Here is a 24,536-nt window from a genome sequence, read left to right as displayed (position 1 = left end):
AACTGCCCTCTTTTTGTATATACTTTGGCATCTTGCCGTGTTTCTATGTATGCTTCCTTGCTTATGTTTGGATTGAGTTTGGTAGTTTATTTAATGGACTTATGTATTAGTTGGGGGCTTATTGAGTCCAAGGCTAGCTTAAATAAAGATTCATTTTTTGTTGATTTTTTTCCCCCATCTCCTTGCATGGCGAGTCTGCATTTGGGTCCACACCTAACAATCTATGAAACTTTGGCCATAATACCTAATTTAACAAATCACTGAAGACTTGTTATAAAAATGAATTAATTTGTCACACATTCAAGAAACAGGCTACAGACAGCGTAGATTGCAATATATACATTTATTTGACAGAAAAAACAGACATTGTAGCTCTCATTGAAGTAATGCCAGTTTAATTACAGCTGATTCCATATAGTGTAACGGGAGTGCAAAGTATAGAGAGAGGTGACTCTTCATCCATGAATTACTTAGCAGTAACTGGATTCACATGCTTAAGTGAGAAATGCATCTGAGATCAAACAGGATCAAAGCATCCAGAAGAACTGCTACAAAGTGGATTTCATGCCTCGGGAGATTCTTACAGCATCCTGTGTATGCATACATACATACATACATACATACATACATACATGTATTTGTGCTAAGTCAGGTTTTTTTAAAACATTTTTAAATCATATACTCATTGGTGTTTACATTTTTTTTCTTTACATATGAGACAGTAAATCAAGAGTGACACATCTGTAGCAGTAACTGTATCTGACTGTGCTAGCATGACCTGTCAGTAATCTCTACTCCTCAGGTGCTTGTTTACGATTGGTTGCCAGCAGATCTGTTGTACATCTCAGATTTCAGCATTAAACTTCAACCAACACGTCAGTATTGTCCCAAACTGGATTAAACAGGTATAGTGTATATCTGAGAGTGTGTGGTTATTTTTATTGTACTCATTCATTACTATAAATAAATACAAAGGACTTGAAGTATATACGTGGTTTTCTATCTCGCTCACGCTCCTCATTTATAGCCAGAAGTGACGACTGACCCGTGACATTTAAAGAAAATTAAAGATTGAAGGCCAACTTTGAAACTAACACTTTCTCTGGTAATACCTAACAGCATGAAGGTTAATCCAACGCAAATCTATCAACATCCTAAAAAAAAAAAAGAGAGAGCGAGAGAGAGAGCGAGAGAGAGAGAGAGAGAGAAAACAATATTTAAGGCCTAAACCCAGGGAGGACTCAGGTAAAGTTTGTGGACTATAAAAGGAGTTATACATCTACTCAAAGAAGATTTAAATGCCTGTATGGAACAGCTGACTCTATCATTTTAAGATCACCTTGAAAAGGTACTAAATGAGTCTCAAAAGACCAAAGTGGCCTGCCTACAGTACTACAATCTATGAATCAATGTAGTACTACCTAGAAAACAAAGAGGTGGGAATCTTACATCATGCTTGTACACCCTGCTGGAACCAGGCTGTGTTTTTCTGCAAACAAAAAGATAACTGTGCCCGGAGGCATTTTCCTGTAAACAAACAAAAGTTATGTCTACAGTCTGAACTTCCAAATCACTGTTTATATCCTTATGGCACAAAATAAAACATCTGAGGAAACAAGTCAGCATTTTCTTTCAGTAAGCAGCATGGTGTAGTAGTTAGCACCATTTGGCTGGGACTGTTCTTTGCATGAGTTTGCATGTGCTCCCTGTGTCTGCATGAGTTTCATCCCAAAGTCAAATGTACTGAGAGGAAATGATTTTTGATCCCCTGATGAATCTGAAAGCCTGTTGGTAACACATTACACCATAATGGATTGACATTTTGCAGCACCTGCAGGGTACAGGCCCATCTAGAACTTGCCAGTTAACAATTAAATGATTCAGAGAAGGCTTGGAAGAAGGTGCTGTGGTCAGATGAAACCAAAATGGAGCTCTTTGGCATCAACTCGACCCGCCGTGTTTGGAGGAAGAGAAATGCCAAATATGGCCCAAAGAACATGATTCCCACAGTAAAGCACAGAGGGGGAAACATTATGCTTTGGGGCTGTTCTTCTGCTATGCATACAGGATGATTTCACTGCATTGATGGGCCGATGGAGCCAAGTACGATAAAATATTGGACGAAAACCTCCTTCCCTCAGCCAGAACACTGAAGATGGGTCTTGGATGACAATGACCCAAAACCAAGGCAACAAAGAAGTAGCTAAAGAAGAAGCACTTTAAGGCCCATGGAGTGGCTTAGCCAGTCTGCAGACCTCAAACCACTCAGCAAACTTACAAATTCGCAGTGGATCAAATAATTATTACCAAACTGTACGTAGCCGCAGGGATAAGCCCAGCCTCCCCCGAAACCCTGAACTGGAAGAGCAGTTAGGAAAATGTAAGGAAGATGTTTTGAGGACGGCAACTAACTGTGAGCGGTTGCAGACCTGGTCCCTGTCTTTGAAACCATCATCTCAAAGGCAACAAAATCACAACTTCATTGCAACGCTCAGAATAATTATGGTCATGCTGCAGTCTCAAACCACTGTCATTCCTAGAGTAAAGCATTAGGCTTGATTTAGACATCTGTGGAAATCTATGTCTTAACTTCTGGCGAAACCAGAAACTCCTCAAGACTACCTCAAGTTGTTCAACCCGAGTTTTGGTAGCCGGTTTGACCTACTTATTCTGTACTCTCAGATTATTGGAAACATAATCTTAAATCTATAAGAAACAAAGGAAACACCTTGAAATTGAATCTTTTCCCCAAACCCAAAGACACTGACTTTGCTATGAGACAATTAACCATAAATTCATATTTTGCTGGAAAATGATTTAAACCAAAACCTGTATATTGAGTAATAGTTGTTCTTTCCTTTAAATGATCCTTCTGCAACAAGATAATCATCTAAGGCAACACATCAAAACAACCACAAAAAAACAAAAGAAAAAAAACAGTAACTGCTCAAGTGCTTTAAATATGTATGTGTGTGTGTGTGTGTGTGTGTAATAATGCAACATTAGAAACACATTTACAGTTTGGTCACAACAAATGGGAATTATTTGCAAAGCAATTCCCCTCACCAGTAATCAACAGGATATTACAGGGACAATTTAGTAGTGCAGTTCTGCCATTGGTATCCGGTAAGGAGTGTACACACTACATTTGGCAATATCTATGTAACAACTTGTGTTTCTGTTCGAGATTTCATCACACCACCCCCCACAAGACCGTATTGCAAACCTAGTAAGATTAACCAGAATTAATTCTGGGTAAAAGCGGGACAGCAAGTCTCTGGACAACATGAACTAAAGGGCTTAAAGGCCTCCTCTATCACACTGAGCTCCTTAAAAATGTCCACGACTGATTAAAAAAAATAAAATAAATATATCACATTGATTTTTACATTCAGTAACATTTCAGTTGTTTTGCTATTTTTTGTCATTTTTTTCCTCTCAACACACAGCGGCTTTTCCATCAGATCAGTAAGGAAGAGGCTTCGTTAGTCGTGGGTTAGAGGCTCCGTCAGCCATGAATGTCTCGTTAATCTAGAACCAAACACACAGTCTGTTAATAATTTATAACAAGACTCCAGTTTACAAGCTTAATTTTCATGCACAGTCACGACATCACTGTTACGACAAGGATGTTAAAAACAAAAGGATATTTCTAGGTTTGCTCTTCTTCAGTTATAGGAAACCTAGAGGAAGGATTATAATTTAATCTGAAATCTAAACCACACATACCACAAAGCAGCGATAAGATGAAACAGGCTAACAAGACTACTTTAAGGTACCTGTGTGGAGTAATGTGTTCCTTAAAGCAGTGATCATCTATAACAAATAAATAAAACTAAGCTCTTCATAGTGATGAGCCCACAGATAATTATTACCCGACTCTACCTTACATTCAGCTCCATGTTTGGTTTTACAGCCTGCATCTCTGTTGTTTAGGTTTAATCTTGTAGCTCAAAGCTTGTCAAAAGAAGATTTTTTTTTTTTTTTTTTTTTTTTTTTACATACATGTACATTTACAAGTACTTTTTTTTGTCAAATAGCCAGGAATAATGAGAAAATGGACTGATTTCTGTTACCTCTCCCTTAATTACATGGACCAACCGTACTTACACGAGTGGTCTCATAGCCCATACTGATCCCTGTGATAACAGGCAGCCATTTTTAGTTTCAATACTGGAGTTAGCACTATAACACAAGTTGGACTCTTTCAACTTCTGAAGGAAAGGTATAACACTTTAGCTGCCAGAGACAGTCTCTAATACAGGGGCGGGCAATATGAAAAACTGGGCTTGGTGTAGAGGACCACTCCAATAAAAGCTAATTACATGCCCTAACTAACTGCCTGCTTACCTTTTGTAGCTGGGAAACAAAAAATTGTTACAATTATTAACTCTTCAGTTTCAGGACAAAATCAGCCACTGCCATCCAGCAGTTGTTGTCATCTTCTTTGCAGAAAAGACTGTTGGCAGTAAACATCACTGAGACCTATGATTAGCAGATAAAGTGGCTGTTTTTTTTAGAGCCTTTTGCTCAAAGGGCCACTTGCTGTGACCAAAAACAATGCTGATGACAACAAATGCTTACTACTAAAAAAAATTCAACCATTAAAAACTTTAATGCTCCGTGGAGTTGAAGGAAACTGTATAGTCAGGTGATAGTTTTGTGTGGGTTCATTCCTTTTTTACATACAAGCGCTTAAATATGATTAAATGATTAAAAATATTTATAGAAGCTCATCTCAGATGAACTTCATGTGATATTTAATACATAGAAATGTCCTCCATTGTGACATGAGCCCATCACTCACTTGAAAGCACCTCCACCTCTCTGGCTTTTGACAAACCCACTCCAGAGTTTTGTTTGGGCTGGGCTCCCAGCTCCTCTGCCTCTTTGGACGAATTCCGGTTCTCATCTACAGGTTTCTTCTCCTTCGCCTCCTCTGGATTGTAGTGCCCACCCTCTTTTGCCACCATCTTCTCCACCTTCTCTATTAAGTGTCCCACTTGGGGATTCTCCCCAAATATGCAGTTGTTAATAAGAAAGTACCTCCGCTTACATTTCTCCAGCAACCACTGCAGATCTTTACCCTCCCTACGAATGTACCTCTCGATGGAGATTTTCTTCAACACATCCGCCCAGGTGAACACCACAATTGTATGCCTCCACACATCCTCCCCAAAGAGGCTCACGTGTTCCTCAATGCGAGCACGGTCCACCTCGGTGAACATGCCAACGGGGATGACGAGCAAGAAGGCGTGTGGACCTGGAGGGCAAAGAGAGGCTCCCCTGACTAACTCCTGTTTATAGGAAGGCGGAGTATCCTGGGAAGAGAACCATCCTGGCGTGTCCACCACTGTCACCTGTCGTCCCTGCACCTCTGTCTGCCTCGTAACACAGAACTCAGCAGCTCGCTCTAAATGAAACTCCTCTCTGCCTAAGATGGTGTTGCCTGTCAAGCTCTTCCCCGGCCACCTCCATCCCAACACCACCAGACGAACTTCATCCAGGCGGTTGGCCTCCTTGGCTTCAGCTCCTGCCTTTCTGGCCACCTCGTCTGGTCCAGAGGTTTGTCCAGCTACGGTCCGTAAAAATCATAAAAAAGACAGTGTCAGTACAAATAACTGTATTATCGTCATTATACTCATGATTATTAGTATTATTGCATGCTTAAATTTTTTTGCATTTATTTTAAATTTAAAAAAAAATATTCAAATGAATTTTATTTTATTTATTATGCAAAAATTTGCTTATTAGCTCTGAATCCTGTTAAGCCACCACTGGCTTAACAGGATTCACTACATTTAAACAAATAAAAATACCTAACTTTGGGTTTCATTCAAAGCATGTTCAACTTATAATGCAAATATCCAATTAGCCAATCGTTTGGCAGCAATTTAATCCATTTAGACCTGCAGACACAGTCGAGATGACCTGCTGAAGTTCAAACAGAGCGTGAGAATGAGCATGAAAGGTGATTCAAGTGACTTTAAAAGTTGTTGTCAGTGCCAGATGGGCTGGTCTGACTATTTCAGAAACTGCTGATCTACTGGGATTTTCCACACACAAGCCCATCTCTAGGGTTTTCAGAGAATGGTCCGAAAAAGAGAAAATATCCAGTAAGCAGCAGTTCTCAATTCGAGCACCTTTGGGATCTGCAGTTGGCAGCTCCAGCTAGTGCTTGATGCGATCATGTCAATATGGACCAAACTCTGTGTATAAAATTGTGAAAAAAAATGTCAACATGAAATGTATTATAATTGCTATACACCTTAATGATTATATCTTTTGACTCTGGTATATATCATTAATGTATTTTGGGATATAATTTGTACGAACAAAAAGCTTAAAGGTTGTGTGGATGTCACAATGACTAACTGAACTTATGTTTGTTGGTTTTAAGACTTGATTAATGGTATACACCCAGTATGCTATGATTGGCTCTTACATAGCATCTCAGTACTCTTTATGCACCATGCCTCATTCACACTCCTCCATACAAGCACTTTTTTTTCTAACATTCACACACTATGCAAGAAACATGTCCTGGATGGACTGGCACGCATCTTCAATGATGTATCCTGGGGTCATCGGGTGTTTCGGGTCTCGCAACATCATACACCCTCACCCAGGCGACCCAGCCGAGGGTGATCAGGCCCCGACTTGCGTACCAGTAGCTAGCCACGGATCAGCCCTCTTAATCCACAGCCACTTTGTGGCTTTCTCTGCCGCTTCGCTCACAGTCTTCTTGGCTGCCCCAACCACAACACACACAGATACTCCCACAGATGCATCAGAAAGCAACATGAGGATCAGGATACAGACTTGGGCATGCAGACTGAAGCAGCCAGGTATCAAAACATCGGCCTTCCACTGATGGATGAACTGCTCTACCTCCTGAAACCCGTGGTAAACGTGTGAATACGTCTACCCAATTGCGCTCAGTCGGACCGAAATACGTTAGCGGTACATGAGTCAGTGTGCCGGATTAACATTTAATTGTTTCGGTGTACCTTTGATGCTTTAAAAGCATTCGTTTTTTCTTTTTTCAGTTTTTAAAAGTTTATTAAGTATTTTTCAAATAGCAAACACTACTTGTTAAAACTAACGAGGGGGTATCTGTTAGAGGGAAAATGCAAGAGGTTTTAAAGAAGTCGGTTGCCTTTATAACATGTCGTGAAGGCGACTGAGTCACAGTCACGTAGACCTCCCAAATTATGCAGCAATGCCTGCTGGGGCCGGTTGCGTTGAGCAAAATCGACCAACTTAACGAAGATTTTGTTCCAAATAAAATAAACCTATACATTTACTATATATGGTTACTTTATTTCCTTCCCGGTCCACATTTTTAAGTTACTTCATCTTTTTTGACTTGTACTTTAGTTATCTAAAATGTGTTTTCCCACGCATTCTTAGCTGAGTCACCTAAATTAACCTTAAGCTCTACTTTATACACTTTTGATGTACTAAAACCTTTGCTGGTGTGCTGAATACATTTACTGTGAAAAGGAAATGTTTCAAATATTAAACTAAGGCGGAAACTGAGTTTCCAGTTATCGATAACATCTAGTTTAAGATTTATGACTGACAGCCTTTGTGGTTTAAAAGTATTTCTTATAAACCTTAAATACGTTTCAGTTGTGTTTTGCCGATATAGTGAAACGTGTCAAAATCCGGTTCGGACGTTTAGCTTCGAAACTGCTAAGTTGATGCTAATTTTGACAGTCCCGGAAACGCCCCGTCTTTATTTGATAACTTACACAAACTAAAGTTGTTTGAGTTGCGATAAAATCAAAATCTTACCTGAGGTCTGAACTGGTTTATTCGCTTCCATGTTCCGTTAAATTCCGAATTATAGTCTTAGTTTGTCTTTGGGCGGCTAGTTCGCCGGAATACTTGATGACAGAAGTTACCGGATAATCTGAATGCAAATACACTACTTCCGGTCCCTGATTTCAAAATAAAGGCACATCGTTTAAAAACCGGATGCATAAAACGTACACAAATATCCTCAATTTTAAAGGTTTTTAGTTATTACTTAAGACTCGAAAATAATATAACCACAAGAATACATAGCTACATATCAAATTTTAATAATTATTATTTTTAGAAAAAGAGGACATAAACACTTTGAGATATGTATAAGACTTTTATTGCGGAACAGGGATAAAGCAATAGCCTGTATTTACAACATTAATGCAGAAGTTATTTACAGCTGAATAAAGTACACTTTTTCCCTTAGTTATAAAAGCATTAGTCAAGCCCTAGCTACAATTTCATTGACCCTTTAAAAATTTTCTGTCATAGATTAGTATGGTTTCTATGAACGTTTGTTTCTGACAAAGAAGGCAAACAATTTCCATCCATAAGTCAAAGTTTGTTATTTTTCAAGTTAAAATTATTTTCTCAGACATTTAAGATACACAACCCCAAATTTTGAGATATTAACACTAAATTGTATATGGCAAATCTTTTTTATTGTAGTGGCAGAAATGACATTCCATAACTTTCCATTAAAAGAAAAAAAAACAAACAAAAAACAACAACAAAAAACCCCCTCACACATGGGAACAAAAACCTATTCCTTCACTTCTTGATAAATATTACTAGTCATGTAGCTGAAAGTTTACTCAAAAACAACATATTGCTCTTCATTATTGAAATGGCTTTCAATAATAATAATAATAAAAATAAAAAGACTGTGAGAAAGATCCTTTTATAGTTCTGTGTATGCTTTCTTCAGGAAACAGGCTGCCTTAGTGTACTTAAGTTCCCCACGATGCCAGCATGCGCATGTCATCTTCCTCCTCAACCTTTCTCCTGGTTGCTGTAAAAAAGGAGGAAACAATTAATAATCAATGCTGTGGACTAAACATGGGAAATTTACCAGCAACCAATTTTTTTATTTTACTGATGGCAAAAAGAATCTTCTCCTTTAATGTATTTATAATAAGCCTTAAAATCTGTTGTGTGCATATACTGCAGCACCTTTTCACAATGGAGAAAAAACAATCAGTTTCCATTATTACATTTTCGCGATTATAATTGGATTTTATAATATTCAAATAAATACACTAAAGATCAAATTAACAGAAATATGCTTAAAATTAATAATTTAATAGATACATTTTTAAAAATATTGTGGGTTGTTGTTTTTTTTTAATTTGGGACAGTATTACAGTTTGCAGGCAAGCGTGTGAAAGTGGCCATCACATGTAAGATCTGTCAGTTGTTAGAAACTTACTTGCGCGCTCATTGGATCTTGATGAAGGCAGTTTGGAGCTGGGAACGCTGGGCAGTCCGCCCATACTCATCATACTTTCTTCAAGGTCCTCCTGCTCTAGCTCCTCCAGCTCAGCCAACAGTTCATCCTAACAAAAAAAGAAAGGTGAGCACGTGCCACACAGCAAAATACCAAGCATATTTTAATATCTGTGCAAAAAAAAAAGTCTTTATAAACACTAAGACAGTCTCCACCTCATCAAATGTTTCCCCAGAAGGTCTGGAGATAGCATCACTGATTTCCTGGGCTACGTCCTGCTGCTCGGTGATATCTGCCATCAGATCATCGATCTTCCCCAAATCCCTGAGAATGAGAGTAAGAGTGAAAGAAGGTGAAAGGGTTTTCACTCACTCAAAACACCGCACTTGCTTTCTTAATTAAATTCTGTTTGAGATTCTCTGTGTTCAATTATCACACACAACATTCAGTAGTGTTGAAACTGCACCAAAGAAGTATTAGGATTTATTCATCATTTTGACTAATTATACATTTTTGATTGTATGTTGCAGCTTTCCTTCTGAAATATGGCTCATAAATGAATTTACGTCACATGTTTCCTTGTTCAAAAGGAAACAATCTCTGCACATAAACACAACCAAGCCAGGACTACCGGTGGAAAGTAAGACCAAAGCTCAGGGGGGTTTCTGCCTTGTGTGAGCAGCTTCTTACGTGTTCTCATGGATCTTCTTCATGGCCTTGGCAGCATAGCCCATGTTCTTCAGGACCTCCGTGTTGGTGTGAGAGTTCTCCAGAGCTTCCCTCTGAAACTCGATGGTGGAGAGCGTGTCATCAATCTGGGTGAGCTGCTGCTCCAAACGCTTTTTCCTCTTCAAGGCCTGCAGGGCAGCTGACACAGAGAGGACATAGAAGTCACTTGTGCAGTTAAATTTCCAAAAGTGTCATGTGTCCTCAAAAAAACAAAAACAAACAAACAAACAAACAAAAGACAGGGTTCCTCCCTTTCACAGGGTGACGTTTATTCTTAGTCAACAACCAATGCAGCTGAGACAACAGTCCATGCCACCCAGGGCTGTGGGTGCAGCTCTGAGGGAAGGGACCTTTCAGGTTTAATAAAAACCTTTTGTTGTTTTACTTGTTAGAAACCTGTTGTATTTTCAGGCATTGTCAATGACACACTGAAGACAATCACTGCGAGGGAAGTATTCACAGTTGTGTCACTGTACATTTAAGAGTTGTTTAACACTTTCCTGCACATTTATCTAAATAACAAAAGAGTCATCCACCTTAAATTTTTGATATGTGAACTAGGATTTATGAAAGCTGGTACATTTGTAGTCGCAAGAGTCCAAAAATGTACATTTTAAAGGTTTTATGGGATTTTCACTGTAAAAAAATAAAACAAAAAAGACTTGTTAGAAATAAGAGTCAGGTTTTATAAACTCTGTTTATATAGACATTGTGTCTTCGGTTTAACCCATGAGCTGTTGCTACCACACATCAAGTTATTAAGCAAGAACAACAGAAATGTAAAATGAGATATAAAAGGCCCATAAACCACCTCCTTTTCTTTGATATTTGCCCGGACAAAAGATTAAAATATGGAAGTGTACAAGATAAGACTTCCTGGAGGCGTAGTGTGTCCTGGCCTGGCCTCGGTGGAGGAACAGGTGCACACATTTTTTCAGACCATCATAAAAACAAATATAAATACCCCTCTTGTTCTTCGTGCCGTGCTTCTTGGCTATCGCAATTTCTTGCTCTATCTTCTTTTCCAGGTAGTCCTGCTTCTTTGTCAGCATTTCTTCTGTTTCCCGGAGTTTGTGGATGGCCTCCTGGGCCGAAGGGTTTCCCTTCGACTTGTGTTTCGAGCCCCCCTTGAACAAATTGGAGATTTTGCTCATTTTGGCTGTTTGGGGGCGGTAAACTTTGTTGGTAACTAAAAAGTAAAACAGTCTGAACGATCGTCCAAGCTTCTTTTCTCCAAAGGCGGGTGTGTTGCGGGCAGATATTCCAGCTCGACGGCTTTGTGTTCTTTCAAACAAGCCGTGAACACAACTCTCGCCACACCTTTCGCAGATACCTGCGTGACGTCTGGATACCTGACGCCTTACCTCCCGTTTCCACCAGGGCTTAAATTTTGCGTCTTTTCCGTGTTTTCTCTCCAAACGGGATAATACAACAGTGCATCATATCTTGTTTTAACGTTTTAATTTAGTTGTACAAACAGATATGTTGATTAAGCTGATAAAACCAGAAAAAAACTGAATTTTATTTACTGTGAAAAAAATGTGGATAAATGAAATTGTTAATTTATTTTACTTTACATGCGAGTCATGTGTATCCTGTTACACACACATATAATAAAAAAATATAAAGATTTAAAAAGTTTTATATGGTATAGACTCAGTCACGTGACGACACATTTGGGGTCAAAGTTCGTGTCGATGATCTCAGCTGACGCTGTTTCGGTTAGCTAATGGCTGAATTAGACATCGGGAAGCATTGCCAGGTTGATTCCTGCAATCTGAAAGGTCCGTTGTATTTTTGTGTGAAGCACAGTAAATAAAGATGTTGGGGTGCGACTTTATTCTGCTGTTTTAATTATTATGAAAACGCTAATCGTCTTTTTTTTAGCATGCTTAGCCTGTGCGCTAACGCTTGTTAGCGTTGGTTCCCTCGGATAAAACTCAATTTATTATCAAGCATTCTTCTCTAAAACTACAAACTCCCACAAGGAAATTCAGCTCGGTCTTTAAATGAGTTACGACAGTTGTACTCTTAATGTTATGTAAATATAAGTAACGTGAATGAAGCTGATTGAAAGTGTCAGACTAGTTTAATGAGCTACTTTGGGACAAATTGTTAGATCTCATCGTTTGAACTGGACAAGTGTACTTATGGTCCTTGTTCACAACATATTTAACACGTTCTCCTTGTTCTTCTCTCAGACTTTCTGCCATTTGTTTGTGATTCCTGCGGTGGTGTTTTCTGGTAAGACTTCAAGTCAGGTTTTGTTTTTTTCTTATGTGCATCTGTTAGCGTGTTGTTACGAATACTGTAATATATATTTATTATTATTTATATATATATATATATATATATATATATATATATATAAAATAATATTTGAATAGTGTTGTTTTAATGTCGTTAACTGACCCCACACTAAGTGTTAAATCCCTTTTTGTGTTCTAGTCGCTGTTGCTTCTTTTGTATTGAAGTGGACCAAACTGAAATAGTCTTCTGTCTATAAAGATACATAAATAAGAAATACCTATAAAAACACCCCAGAGGCCTCTGAGTGAGGTCAGAATACCCAGGGTATCTTAGCATTATCTGGATTCACTCACCTTAACATTGATAGTCAGGTAAAGAGGTCACACAAAGCTGGTTATCATTTGCTCTGGTAACCCAGGGTTTCCTCTGAAACGTAACTGGTCAGATGATCTTTACAATGCAAATATGCTCAGTAGAACAGGTGATTTTATAAAGGAAGTTGACTCTATATACATGGGAAAATATAAAAACATCTACACACCTACAGTCGGTGTGAGAGGAGAATTACTGTTGAGTACAGTATTTAAAATGTGCACTTTGGTCAGTAAGACGGGAGAAGAGCTACAATTTTAATACAGTTTTGTCTATTTAAATCCAGGAAAGTAAACTTGGTTAAAATGCTGTGTGACCAGACTCATTATAACAACTCTTCCATTAAGACACAGGAGAATCAGGTGGATTATATTTGGGTATTTCATTAAGTTAATGCTTAAAGGACAATTTTAGTTTTTATTCTCTTAGCTGCAGCCTTGGTAGTGTTTGATGGGCTGAGTAAAGAGTAAAGACTAAATATAAAATTAGAATTCAAAGGTCAGCTTAGTCTAGTTGCAAACTCAATAAAAGGTCCAGGAGTACAAAAAGGTGTCCTGTTTTAAGATCATATATTAATTTTTATAGACCAATAAAATTGTTGTAAAATTGTTTGCAGCCAAAAGGAGAAAAAAAAAAAACAAGGAATAAAGTTGGTACTAAGAATACAAGGAAACAAAAAGATATTAGACGCTATTGAAAAACTTTAGACCCTCCTACTGTCTGCGCACTCATGTCAGAGGGATTTTTCCAAGATTGGTGACGCTATTTTTCAGGGAAAGTTCATACCTGTTGTTCTCTTATCTGGAATATAACCTGCTGCAGAGCAGATTAGGTTCTTAACATAGGTTACCATGACAATAAACTCTGGTAAAAACATAACCAGCTTCGTAGTACGGAAAACTCTTATATCTGAAGTTATCTGGTTAAGATAATTCAGGTGAGAATTGTTCATTTTCACCTCAGATAAACACATTTTTGTCCCTTTCAGTCTCGAGCACAGAAGCAAAGATGGACACTCATGTTCAAAGGTATCCTGAGCTGTTAAATAAATTAGCTTAATGTCTTTCTCTAATATTATCAGGACAACAAATACATTTCTCTTTATGGCTGAAGCCTTTCTTCACTCTATCTTTCTTTTCTTTTTAGGAGTCAGTAAAAAGGGAATCCGGGACAGCGGGTGGAACTACAAGTTATCCATGCTCATTTGAAGACTGCAAGGGAAAAGAATTGTTACCAGTTATATGTCCGCAGTGTGAAAAACATTTCTGTTTGGCGTAGGTTACCAACTTTAATGAACTTTTTAATAAGGCGGTGGCTCTTGAGCGTTTTTTGAACCTGTTCATGGCAGAAAAAGTTTAAACCTCCGATCGCATAATTTTTATTAATTCAGAACTAATAAACTGACTGTTTTGTCTTTATAGCCACCGACATCAAGATAATCACAAGTGTGAGAAGCTGGAAGTCCAAAAGCCTCGAATGCAAGCCACCAAAGAGCTGGTGCAGAAGATTGTAGGTTAGTTAATGTAGTCCGGAGTTTCTTCTGTCATTCCTCTTTTGTCCACATGGGATCAGTATTAAACAACTGCCTTCACTCTTGTGTGCCTGTTCCCTTTGACCTGTTAACCTGGATTTTGTTTTCCTTTGTGCCTGGCGGCCGCTCAGAGTCAAAAGATGGATCCAAAAGTAAAGGGCGCAGAGGAGCAAAGAACAGTGCAACCGCAGCAAAGGTGGCCCTGATGAAGCTGAAGTTGCATGCTGCAGGGGACAAGGGGCTGCCGCAGGTAAAATCCCAACTGTCGATACTTTTATTTTGACACTTTACTGTCTGCTCAGTTTCTTGTGTATACATTACTGCATGTTAAACATCTCTTGTCATCCACTTGCCATTATTCAATTTCTTTTATTTTTACTTTCTAGACAGAGAGAACCTACTTTCAGGTGTATCTTCCTAAAGAATTTAAAGACTCCAGCAAGCCCATGTTCTTCTGTTCCAAATGGAGCGTGGGGAAAGTGGTGGATTATGCAGCCTCTTTGGCTGGCCTCAAGAACAACAATAACGTGCTGACAGCTAAGGTAAGAGAACAGAGGGGTGTACTACAAATAGCAATATCGATGGGTTAGTGAAGTATGTTGAGCTTAAAGTCGGCGTTGTCTGTGCCACAACATCCCAAAAGGTTGATTCTGTTCATCTGGACGTAGCGTTTCAGTGGGAGAAACATTTCGACACTCATCCAAGTGACTCATTCAGTCTCAGCTGACTGCAGGCTTCCCCAAACTTATAAACAGTGCCTTTGCACAATGACTGAAACTAGCACCACTGAATGAACAATGGTGGCTGTCTTTTTACCACCGTAGGTTACTGTAGCAACAAATGCTTTGGTATTTGTTGCGTTAATACTGTAAGGTGTCTATAGGCAAGTGCTGTTTGTGTATACACACATTAGAGCATAACTTTTTACTATTCTCTAAGTGAGAAGGAATACATTATGAAACCCGTTCGACCATACCTTAGTAACACTACTTAAGCAAGCCCTGCAGTAAAGCTACAGTAGCCCAAAATGTGCTGCGTGGTGACAGGCAATTTATTTTTCATACCATCCCAGGAAGTTAGCTGATGATACAGCAAATAAATGTTTGTCCTGGAATTGTGTGTAATAGAAGCCACATTAGAAAATTGATTGGTCTGTTTGTAAGCCATTTATCACTCAAAATATTAAATCACTGAAATTAATGTCACTTTGATAAATAGATTTCACAGTCCCCTTCATTAGACTGTTGGGAATAGACAGCAACATAAGAGCACGCTGAGTGGGGAAAATAAATATATTACCTAAATATTAACGATTTTCTGCAGCATTCCCGTCTTGCCTTATTTGCTAAACCTATCACTGTTTGTTTTTTCTCTTACACACGCTTTTGCTTTCAGAGCTGCTTTAATTCTTCATGGTATAGATTCAACAGGTCTGCGTGCCTAAACGCATTGAGTTGTTGGACATTGTACCCACCACAGTTACAGTTTTATATCTAGACAAAGCTGTGTAGCATCGTGCACATCTCTTAACAGTATCCTCTTCTCTTTAATTGCAGAAGCTGCGGTTATGTCATCCTCAGACAGGCGAGGCTTTTCAGATGGATGACACCCTGCTCTCTCTGTTGGCTCACCCAGAAACTCCTCTGTATAACGGGGGAAATGTCATTCTGGAGTATCTGGACAATGAGTGCACAGGCCTGAATGATATTTCTGACTATATCACACAGAACTGACCAGACACTGTGAATAATTTCTGTGTGCAGTTTGTATTTATGCAAATAAATTGCTATTTTATAAATGTTGCTTTGGGTTTTACTTTCAAGCTGAAAAGAGAGCATTATGGAGTTGTGCAGTTAATCAAGTACACCATCTCTATAATGATGCTGTGGTAAATAGAAGTAAAGACAACCCAGGTGGGACTTGAACCCACAATCCCCAGCTCCGGAGGCTGATGCCTTATCCATTAGGCCACTGGGCCCTTTTGTTTGACAGCTTCATCACTTTTAAAACAATGCTGTATTTTTAAGGCACTTAAACTTACTGTATGCAACTTCAACTGTTTTTGTGGGAATGGAAACACATTAAATGATGTAAGAAGTAGCAGCACCATAGATTTAGCTGGTCATTAACTTAAACTTATCCAGAACTGTTGTAGACTTCACAACCACAGTTATCACACTTTAATTGCAGCTACCTTACAAGTGACCCAGGTGGGACTTGAACCCTCAAGCCCCAGCTCTGGAGGTTGATGCCTTGTCCATTAGGCCACTGGACCAGTTTGTCAGCCACTTTCATCACTTTTAAAACAGTGCTATGAAATCTATGATATATATTTTGTTTTAAAAATCCCATTAAATATAGATACGGCAAATTAAACAACATGTAATAGACAGCATAAAATACATAAAACCAAGTCTAAAAGGCTTTATCACCAAAGCCAGTTTTTTCTAGAGCTAAGGGACCTTGATGACAACACCCTCAAATGTCAAATCATCTTTTTTTGCTTTGTAGCACGGAGGGTGGAGTAGGGGGGGGATCTTAAATGTAATTATAAACAGGTAGCACGTGTACGTGAGATAGCAGGATTGAGATGATGTTCACTGCTTAGTGCTAAACGAAAGTACTCATCCTTTTTTTAATAGCTGATGAAACCACAAATATACTATAGAAACTCTGGAGTATGCAGAATGAAAGTAGTACAAAATAAAAGTGACTTTTTCTGTGTGATGTTCAGAGTAACATATGGATGAATAATTATTTATATTTGATATATGTATAATACTTGAGTATTTTAAGGTGTTAATTGACTGCTTCGATTAACGGAAGAGAAGAAAGGTCTATAAAAAAAACAACACAAAACAGAACAAGTTTAGTTTCTAAATACACAGTAACCTGGGGAGCCCACCCCCCGATATAGCACTGGCCAATCTTATTAGTCATATTTATATTGATGGATTATTTCAGCCAATGACAAGGGACCACAGACAAGCGTGGGCGGGTTCCTTTAGCAAGGCGTATAAAAAAAGGGGGCTGGGTTTTACCAGTACAGTAGAGTCCGTTGTTTTGATGGCAATAGATGTCTTTGCGATAGTCGACGATTTGTAGCAACCGTAACCAGATTATATATATTTTCACGACGTTAGGTAGCTCGTTGCTGCTTTTCTGATCGAGTCGCTCTGAAAAAGGCGGCTTGATCTCGCTAATAACGGTCGCTTTGTAAATTAGGTCGGAAGGGATGCCGCTGCAGACAGACTCCGACGGACGCCAAGAGTCTTTGGATGTAATCTCATCGCACTTAATCGGCAAGAGCAGCTTTTCTATAAACTTAAAAAGCCTCAGAATAACTCATTCTCGACCGAGTGTTTGTGTAAGATGCTTAAGCTCGAGTGCGAACTAAAGGCTGTTCTGTGAAGTCAGGAGCGCAATTGTCAGTAAGCTAACTTAGCTACCGTTAGCTGGTCACCCACAGAGCGCGGTTCGGTTATCTTCAGCACCCTGCTGGTCACAGAGGGGCAAGTATCTACCGAGACAGCTCACTGCTCGATTTTGGACCGTCTGTTTTCGGCCAGTGTCGAAAAATACTGCCTGGTAAGTGATTTATATGGGAACCAGGAAGACGGCTTGTCAACTAAATGTAGAGCAGAGTGGGGGAGGGGCAGCTGCTTCTGTTTTGATCTGCAAGTTGTCCTCTAGGGGCGCTGCAGCCCCCTCTCTGCTAAATAACACCATTGTTTATCTGCTTGTCGCTGATGTGTAACTCGCTGTGTAATGACTTTATAAGGCGGGCACTGTGCAGGCATGTTAACTCCAAGTTATCGTTTCCTTAAGAGACCTGTTGTGAATGCAAGCTAAACAGCATGTGTATGTTTATCTTTATGGGTCTTGCAGACTACAATGAAGCTGTTGGAAAACTCCAGCTTTGAAGCTCTCAGCTCCCGGCTGTGTGTTGAAACAGGGGAGTCCCGCATACTTGGCAGGTAAGACTTTCATTTCTACTTTTTTTTTTCTCCCCCATTTAGAATGATCAGTGAAATGAGTAGATGCGACCAAATAATGTAGGAATTCAGAGGATATTAAAAAATGCATAAACTATAAAGTCCTCAGTATTAAAAATGCACCAGGTGGTGTAAGTGGTGTAAGTAAACATGATTTGGGTTAGGTGTGCTGGTGACTCACGGGTTAAAAAAATGGCACAGGGTCTGTTTGTGGACATGTAGGCAACATTTCAGACAGGTGACTGGTCCCTTGAGAACGTTTTGGGTATTAACTGAATTTTTTTTTTTAGGGCTTTCTGCTGCACTTGAATGCCACACAAACTTCAGTTGCAGTGCTTGTAGTTTCTGCATATTTAAGACGTGCTACCATAGCTCACCTGATTGTGATGCATGCAGAGTTTATTTCACAAGATGAGTAACAAATTCTTCTGTGCAGGTTTTACGAGGTTGCACTTCTAAAGTTGAACCAATAAACTTTGCAGGCTTGCAGTGTAAGCAAAAGTTTTCCTCATACAGGAGAGATCTACCACTGATGTCATGAAAATGAGTGGTAGATGGTGCGAGAGGTGCGGCTGGCTCACAGTTCATGTACACTCCTCATAAGCGGGGTAGTAGAGCAAACAGCCACCTGGGTGTTATGCAACATCATGGTAACTCTTTACCTCAGACGGCCTAAACTCAGAGCCTGCAGTGAAGGTTAATTTATAACTGACAGCTTGGGAAACTGTAAGATATATCGGCGTGTTGTCGATTATGCAAAGCCTCCAGCGGGGCCCGAGGATACGGTGACAGTGTGGTTACATAAAGAGCAGTGGGCTGTGTGTGGAGTTATGCAGCTCGGTCTGCTGTTCTGTCTTTCTGGGGTGTGTGGGCGGTGGTTGTGACCTCGTGACGCAGATCACGGTGTCCTCTCACAGCGCGCTGTGGTTATTTCTGAGACTGTTGTGAAGTGTTTTTTAGCAGATGTATACATGCACACATACACTACATAGTATCAGGACTGTGCTGGTGAAGCAGCTGCAAAGGCTGCTTAGTGGATTTGGAGACAGCTCATCATAGCAGACTTTAGCTGAGAATTAACTGAACAGGCTTCCAGCGCGGATTATGGTATTTTCATGCAGGCAAGAAAAATAAAATAAAACCATAGTCAATTTATTCAGAGGGTGCATAAATTACCTGAAAGAAGGCAGCTGGTGTTCTGTGTGAAGATTGTGTTTCCTACTGAAAACAGGAAAGTAAGGCAGTAAATAAGTAGGCCTGAATTGGTAATACAGTAATAATGAAATGCATATATGTCTTTACTCTTTTCTACTCTGAGCACTCAAAGTGCTCTATACAAGATGTGAAATTCACCTATTTACACACACATTAATAGAAAACACTAAATTCAAGCGCTTTCTATCTGAGGTTAGATAACATTCACACAAAGATCAACGCATCAGGATGATCTCTTTAACTGTTATACCTCTGGTCTCTACTGGTGTAATAATGGGTTTGTGTTTTTCATGAGTTTTTACTTGAATTCAGGTGAGATTCAGCTACGTTTTCAAAGTGTGCTTATTTGCTTTGAGTTGGTTTTTATTTCAGTGAACTGAAATGTTTCTTTATGCCTAGTTTTAAGTTTAGTTGTGAGTGTGTGAGTGAGACCAGGGCAGTTATTTCCACCATGAGGTCCCTATAATTAGCCTTGTCAGCCTTGGCGAGGGTCTTAGCACTCAAGTGTATCCTCCAAGTGACACAACCTTTGCTCTTGTATAACCTCTTGGTGAGAGGGTGCAAAATAAACAACTGCACAGCAGTCTGCTGCTCTGCTCTCATATATCTCAGCAGCATGTGACCTAGAAACATGAAAGAGCACGCAGGAAACGTTAGCCACGACTTGTCAGGCACTCCTGCAGATATGGCTCCGGTGAAAGGAACAGGCTGTCTTGTTGAACGTGTAATAGCTTGTAGATATTTAGAGTTAAGTTATGTGTTGATAGTTATTAATTCCCAACTATCCTAAAACAAACGTACCTACATTGCAGTTTAATGAAACGACAACAACAAAAAATGGAGTCCTTCCCATTTCAGAAAAGGTGTTTGTGTATTTGGCATTAAAGGCGGTGATCATGGAGAACACATTTGATAGAAATCAGAGTTTTCAGGTTGTTTTGGCTTTTTGATGAACAGATCCAGAACATATTACACACAGATGAATGAAACGGATCAATAAAGCTTTCTGTCATTACACTACTGATTTTGATTTGGCTCTGGTTAAACCCTTTTTGGTTGGGTGCCAGTAATTTCTCTATGTAAAGAAAGTCTTTATCAAAGGTTTCTTGGAACAACATTTGTTTGTGTTCATTAATTTAATTTCAGGGGGGGCGGGTTAAAATGAATTTCATCAAAATGTCCTGGAGTGGCCCATCTGTTATGCAATCATGTGTTTAATCCTGCTGGGATATTAAAATAGTTTCCAGTGATTCGGCCGCACCCTCCCATCGTCATGTTTACATCGTCCAGCTCTTAAATGTTTTTCGCCTCTTTCTGCCCCGCAGGATCGAGAGCTACTCCTGCAAGATGGCAGGAGACGATAAACACATGTTCAAGCAGTTCTGCCAGGAGGGGGAGCCGCATGTCCTGGAGGCCCTCTCCCCTCCTCAGTCCACCAGCGCCACCAGCCCTTCACAGTGAGTACTGCAGGCCAGGTTCAGCATATTTGGAAGATGAAGAAATTGAATACTTTCTTTGTTTTTTTTTTTTTGTTTTTTTTTTTGTTTTTTTTTTAAAAACAAAGAACAAAAACCATGATGTTCATTTCTGTGCAGGCTGGGGAAAAGCAGCGAGGACGGAGAAAACCCTCTGAGCGACAAGTGTTGCAGGAAGACTCTTTTCTATCTCATCACCACGCTCAACGAGTCCTTCAGGCCGGACTATGACTTCAGCGCCGCGCGAGCTCACGAGTTCAGCCGAGAGCCCAGCCTCAACTGGGTCAGGATGCCGTTCCGAAGCGAAACTTGTTCTCTGCAATGAGAAAAAACAATTTGCTTCAAAGATTGCTTTTCTTTTTCTGTCCAGGTGGCTAACGCAGTGAACAGCAGTCTGTTCTCAGCAGTGGGAGAAGAGTTTAACTCTTTGGGACCCGAGCTGTGGAACGCTATCGACCAGGAGATCAACCTGCAGGGCTGTGACATTTACAGGTAGGTGCTGAGATCAGTTAACGCTGCAGAGCGAACCATGTGGTGTGGAATAAATCTGTTTTAAGCTTGAATATCTTTTTTTAGCTACAACCCAGATCTGGACTCGGACCCTTTTGGTGAAGAGGGGAGTCTCTGGTCCTTCAACTACTTCTTCTACAACAAGAAACTGAAGAGGATTGTATTCTTCACATGTCGCTCCGTCAGGTCAGCAGCTATAAGCCTACTGCTCACCTCTACAGACTCTTAACAACTCGCACATCGTGTTTCCCACAGATTTGTGTGTGTGCAGCCAAATCAATTATGAAATGACAACATTAGTAAGTTTCAAAACTCCTCCGTCCTTTGGACATTCTCAAGCTACACAGTCTCGTGCTGCAGCTGCCGACAGGTGGCCTTCTTGAGCTTAGTGTAGCACCAATGAACCAGGTTTCCACCTGCTTCACGTTCTGGTTGGAGCACACGCATATCAGATCTACAGAGCAACAGGATGGCTGTTTCCACTCTTCAGCACAAAACTGTAGAGTCGCAGTACATCTGACTGTTGGTCTCATCAATCAAGCAGAAAAGAGGAAATAAAAGTAAAATGCAAAAATGGTTTGCCAAGCCTTCGTACAGCCAGACCAAGCCAAATTCATTATTAGGCAACAGTCAAATCCCTCCACTTGTTCCAGTGTTTGTTTTTTTTTTGTTTGTTTTTTTTTTCTTTGCCTGTCCCATTTGGTTCTTTAGCCGTCAGAATTGTTGTCTGAAGACCAACAAGGATACCCAATGGATTTATTTTGCCAAATGGATCATCGTGGCATTGCCGTATTGGTCCATTTAATCGGCCTTTGTTTTTATTATTTATTTTATTTTCAGTTGTTACAGATGGGACAGACATGAGTGAGGGATAGGAAAGGGAGAAAAGAGGAAAGAAAAGGAAAAACAGAAGGGGAGAGGGACAGTGAGAAGGGGGGGGGGGGGAAATCTCCTGGATCACCTGTTGAGAGAAAAAGAATAGAAAACAAGCAAAAAACCAAAGCAACATACTAAACACAACACCATTGCATTAATCTAGCTAAGTGTAAACAGCAGTAAATACTAAATATTCAATGTTGTTGTGCAGCACGCAGGACAGACAGCGCACAATGTGCTTTGAAGTAGCAGCCAAGAAAGGTGTAATTTAAGTCTACGAACAGTGAACACCCGTGTGCACACCTGTGTGGATCAGCGCGCTTGTATTCAAATGGTTTCCACATGTAATGGTCTGCAAGAGGATGTAGAGAGCCATAGCCCCGTCCCCCAGGGCATGAAGCAGGCATGGAGGAGATCCAGGCCCCAGAGTGCGAGAGCTCAAGGAGGACCACCAGAGGGGCATCCGTGCCACCCTCATGGGAAGGGCTGAGGATCCCCAGACGAGGCGTCACCCAGTAGCCACCGAGCAGAAGCTAGAGGGGGCTGCACCGGCGTGCCCGCCGGCTCTGCTGGCAGCCAGCTGTGCCAGAGTGAACTGAGGTGCAGGCCCGGAGGCCCGAGGGCCCCCCGCACCCCAGAGGAGGCCTGACCGAGCAACAGGCGCCAGGCCCCGCCAGGTAGCCACCGGGAGTGAGCTGGTACATACCTGAGCGCCCAGCCCCGGACACCAAGAACCACCAATGCACCGACCCCTGAGGGCATCAGTCACCGGCAGGGAGTGTGGTGAGGGGAGATAGGCCTGCGAGTTCCCAGAGAGGTGGAGTGTAAGACCCGACCTGACATATAGACACAGACAAACAGGCACACACAAACATGCATTCCCACCCTCATGCACACATATACAAACACTCAGCACTCACCCAACGTAACTTGTTCCAGTTAAAGTATCCCAGGTTGAATGCACACATAGTGACACAAGGGGGTCTGATCGTGATAATCTTTCTGCAGCGTCCTGAGCGGTTATGGCCGCGGCACCCTCGACAATGAGCTGGACATGGAGCTGGACGATGAAGAGGAAATGGATGGCTTCACTGAGGACAGGTGAGACTGCTTATTGAACGCCGGGTTTCCTTTACTGTAATATGTGCTGTGCAGTACTTGTTTTTTCTATAAATAAATGTGTCACTTAAATTATTTTTCTCTTCTCCCAGCTGCCCCAGAGCTCTGTGTGTGTAACCGCCTCAGCCAAAGAGTGTCCAGGCTTCTCCAGTGTCCATCCCCCCGCCTCTTCCTCGCCATTTATTTGCTGCCTTGTCCAAAGCCATTTTCCACCTTCAGACTAATGCATGTTTGATGCCTTCTCTTGCCGGTGGTAAACTTTGTGTTGTGGCAGGGTTTTATTTGTATTGTTTTTAGTTAAATAGTCCTGTGTCAGCATAAAACTCTTTCATTTCATTTTCCAGTATTTTGTTTTTTGTTTTCCGGGATCCTGAGCTCTGAGCCCATACAGCCACATATGGACTTCTCCACTCCTGCCACATTTCCAAAGAGACCACTTCACGGACACTTAAGAAAGAGGAGGTCTTGTTGTGGACAAGTGGCTCAAAAAGACTAAAAGCAAGTTTCTTGCAGATGATGTCACAGAGAGGAGTCCAGAAACACCAGCATAATTGAAAACTGACGAGGACAAAAACAGAGCTGGGTCCGTTTAAGACAGGACACACACACACACACACACACACACACACACACACACACACACACACACACACACACACACAAAAATCCAGCCGAGGCTGCCTGACTGACTGATAAGCTGAGAGCTCTGTTTCCTCATCTGTTGTTGCTTTTTACGTGTGACAGTGACGTTACTGTGAGAACTCTTGAAATCTAAAAATGTTGCATTTATTACTGACTGTATTCTTTAAATCTCCACGGCCAAGGAGAATTATACTCCTGGCGTCTGAGTTGCAGCTTAGAAAACATATCAGCTTTTATCAGATAGTTTCACTGTTGTCTAATTTTTTTTTTTTTTTTTTTAATTGTCTCCAATTAATCCCTGTTCATTCCTGAATGTGTTGACAGTGTTTTTCTTTGCTCATTACCCCAGTGCAAAGACTTCATTGAAAAGTGAATGTATAGTAGAAAAAACATGCCGCAGAAAATTGTTTTTAGATGAGCTCTTCGTGTTCCTGAAAAGTACTTAGGAGTTGTGAGTCTTTTATCGACTGCCCTGTGCTTCGTTTGATCAGCAAATATATTAAAGATGTGAATAAATTGGTGTTTGTCTTTGAAACGCAGCAACCTAATGAAAGTTATTTTGA

The 24,536-nt window shown here is 40.4% G+C and overlaps 4 protein-coding genes and 1 non-coding gene across 7 annotated transcripts; 2 read left to right on the top strand and 3 right to left on the bottom strand.

The window, feature by feature from the left end:
- Nucleotides 1–324: 324 nt before the first annotated feature.
- On the bottom strand, nucleotides 325–7,934 carry gimap4 (GTPase IMAP family member 4). Of its 2 annotated transcripts, XM_085468226.1 has the most exons (3): nucleotides 7,801–7,934; nucleotides 4,808–5,575; nucleotides 325–3,531 (listed from the first exon to the last, which is right to left on the bottom strand). In XM_085468226.1, exons 1-3 carry the CDS (start codon nucleotides 7,829–7,831, stop codon nucleotides 3,527–3,529), a joined length of 804 nt encoding a protein of 267 aa, XP_085324352.1. In that variant the 5' UTR covers nucleotides 7,832–7,934; the 3' UTR covers nucleotides 325–3,526. The 2 variants fall into 2 exon arrangements, with proteins under 2 accessions (XP_085324352.1, XP_085324351.1); XM_085468225.1 differs by lacking the exon at nucleotides 325–3,531 and having other exon boundaries at nucleotides 4,723–5,575.
- A 199-nt stretch (nucleotides 7,935–8,133) lies between these two features.
- chmp4c (charged multivesicular body protein 4C) lies at nucleotides 8,134–11,308 on the bottom strand. The gene is made up of 5 exons (XM_085468224.1): nucleotides 10,953–11,308; nucleotides 9,950–10,127; nucleotides 9,475–9,583; nucleotides 9,242–9,368; nucleotides 8,134–8,824 (listed from the first exon to the last, which is right to left on the bottom strand). The coding sequence occupies exons 1-5, from the start codon at nucleotides 11,140–11,142 to the stop codon at nucleotides 8,763–8,765; spliced, it is 666 nt and encodes a 221-aa protein (XP_085324350.1). The 5' UTR covers nucleotides 11,143–11,308; the 3' UTR covers nucleotides 8,134–8,762.
- Nucleotides 11,309–11,672: 364 nt separating this feature from the next.
- On the top strand, nucleotides 11,673–15,943 carry zfand1 (zinc finger, AN1-type domain 1). The gene is made up of 8 exons (XM_085468223.1): nucleotides 11,673–11,772; nucleotides 12,190–12,232; nucleotides 13,599–13,638; nucleotides 13,757–13,884; nucleotides 14,032–14,123; nucleotides 14,273–14,391; nucleotides 14,528–14,683; nucleotides 15,698–15,943. The coding sequence occupies exons 1-8, from the start codon at nucleotides 11,718–11,720 to the stop codon at nucleotides 15,872–15,874; spliced, it is 810 nt and encodes a 269-aa protein (XP_085324349.1). The 5' UTR covers nucleotides 11,673–11,717; the 3' UTR covers nucleotides 15,875–15,943.
- Nucleotides 15,944–16,046: 103 nt separating this feature from the next.
- On the bottom strand, nucleotides 16,047–16,119 carry trnar-ccg (transfer RNA arginine (anticodon CCG)). Its single transcript has one exon. It is a non-coding gene; the product is annotated as a tRNA-Arg (tRNA).
- Nucleotides 16,120–17,104: 985 nt separating this feature from the next.
- On the top strand, nucleotides 17,105–24,512 carry maf1b (MAF1 homolog, negative regulator of RNA polymerase III b). Of its 2 annotated transcripts, none has more exons than XM_085468220.1 (8): nucleotides 17,105–17,729; nucleotides 18,030–18,118; nucleotides 20,677–20,808; nucleotides 20,947–21,109; nucleotides 21,197–21,318; nucleotides 21,403–21,522; nucleotides 23,221–23,313; nucleotides 23,424–24,512. In XM_085468220.1, exons 2-8 carry the CDS (start codon nucleotides 18,036–18,038, stop codon nucleotides 23,446–23,448), a joined length of 738 nt encoding a protein of 245 aa, XP_085324346.1. In that variant the 5' UTR covers nucleotides 17,105–17,729; nucleotides 18,030–18,035; the 3' UTR covers nucleotides 23,449–24,512. The 2 variants fall into 2 exon arrangements, with proteins under 2 accessions (XP_085324346.1, XP_085324347.1); XM_085468221.1 differs by lacking the exon at nucleotides 17,105–17,729 and adding an exon at nucleotides 17,895–17,937.
- The last annotated feature ends 24 nt before the right edge of the window (nucleotides 24,513–24,536 follow it).

The sequence above is a fragment of the Copadichromis virginalis genome, linkage group LG9 (assembly GCF_057382275.1).
Source record: "Copadichromis virginalis isolate Kocher_CV1m ecotype Utaka linkage group LG9, C_Virginalis_male_GT1.1, whole genome shotgun sequence".
In the NCBI taxonomy this organism is placed as follows: Eukaryota; Metazoa; Chordata; class Actinopteri; order Cichliformes; family Cichlidae; genus Copadichromis; species Copadichromis virginalis.
This window is presented reverse-complemented; position numbering and strand designations above follow the sequence as displayed.

Bases quoted from the DNA above. Each gene is read 5' to 3' on its own strand.
- gimap4 (XM_085468225.1), bottom strand. From the start codon at position 7,831: ATGGAAGCGAATAAACCAGTTCAGACCTCAG. The intron at 5,576-7,800 runs GTAAGATTTTGA...TACGGACCGTAG, and splicing joins TAAACCAGTTCAGACCTCAG to CTGGACAAACCTCTGGACCA.
- chmp4c (XM_085468224.1), bottom strand. From the start codon at position 11,142: ATGAGCAAAATCTCCAATTTGTTCAAGGGGGGCTCGAAACACAAGTCG. The intron at 10,128-10,952 runs GTATTTATATTT...TCTCTGTGTCAG, and splicing joins CGGCACGAAGAACAAGAGGG to CTGCCCTGCAGGCCTTGAAG. The intron at 8,825-9,241 runs GTAAGTTTCTAA...CCTTTTTTACAG, and splicing joins AAGATCCAATGAGCGCGCAA to CAACCAGGAGAAAGGTTGAG.
- zfand1 (XM_085468223.1), top strand. From the start codon at position 11,718: ATGGCTGAATTAGACATCGGGAAGCATTGCCAGGTTGATTCCTGCAAT. The intron at 14,392-14,527 runs GTAAAATCCCAA...TTTACTTTCTAG, and splicing joins GGGACAAGGGGCTGCCGCAG to ACAGAGAGAACCTACTTTCA. The intron at 14,684-15,697 runs GTAAGAGAACAG...CTTTAATTGCAG, and splicing joins ATAACGTGCTGACAGCTAAG to AAGCTGCGGTTATGTCATCC.
- maf1b (XM_085468220.1), top strand. From the start codon at position 18,036: ATGAAGCTGTTGGAAAACTCCAGCTTTGAAGCTCTCAGCTCCCGGCTG. The intron at 18,119-20,676 runs GTAAGACTTTCA...TCTGCCCCGCAG, and splicing joins GAGTCCCGCATACTTGGCAG to GATCGAGAGCTACTCCTGCA. The intron at 23,314-23,423 runs GTGAGACTGCTT...CTCTTCTCCCAG, and splicing joins GATGGCTTCACTGAGGACAG to CTGCCCCAGAGCTCTGTGTG.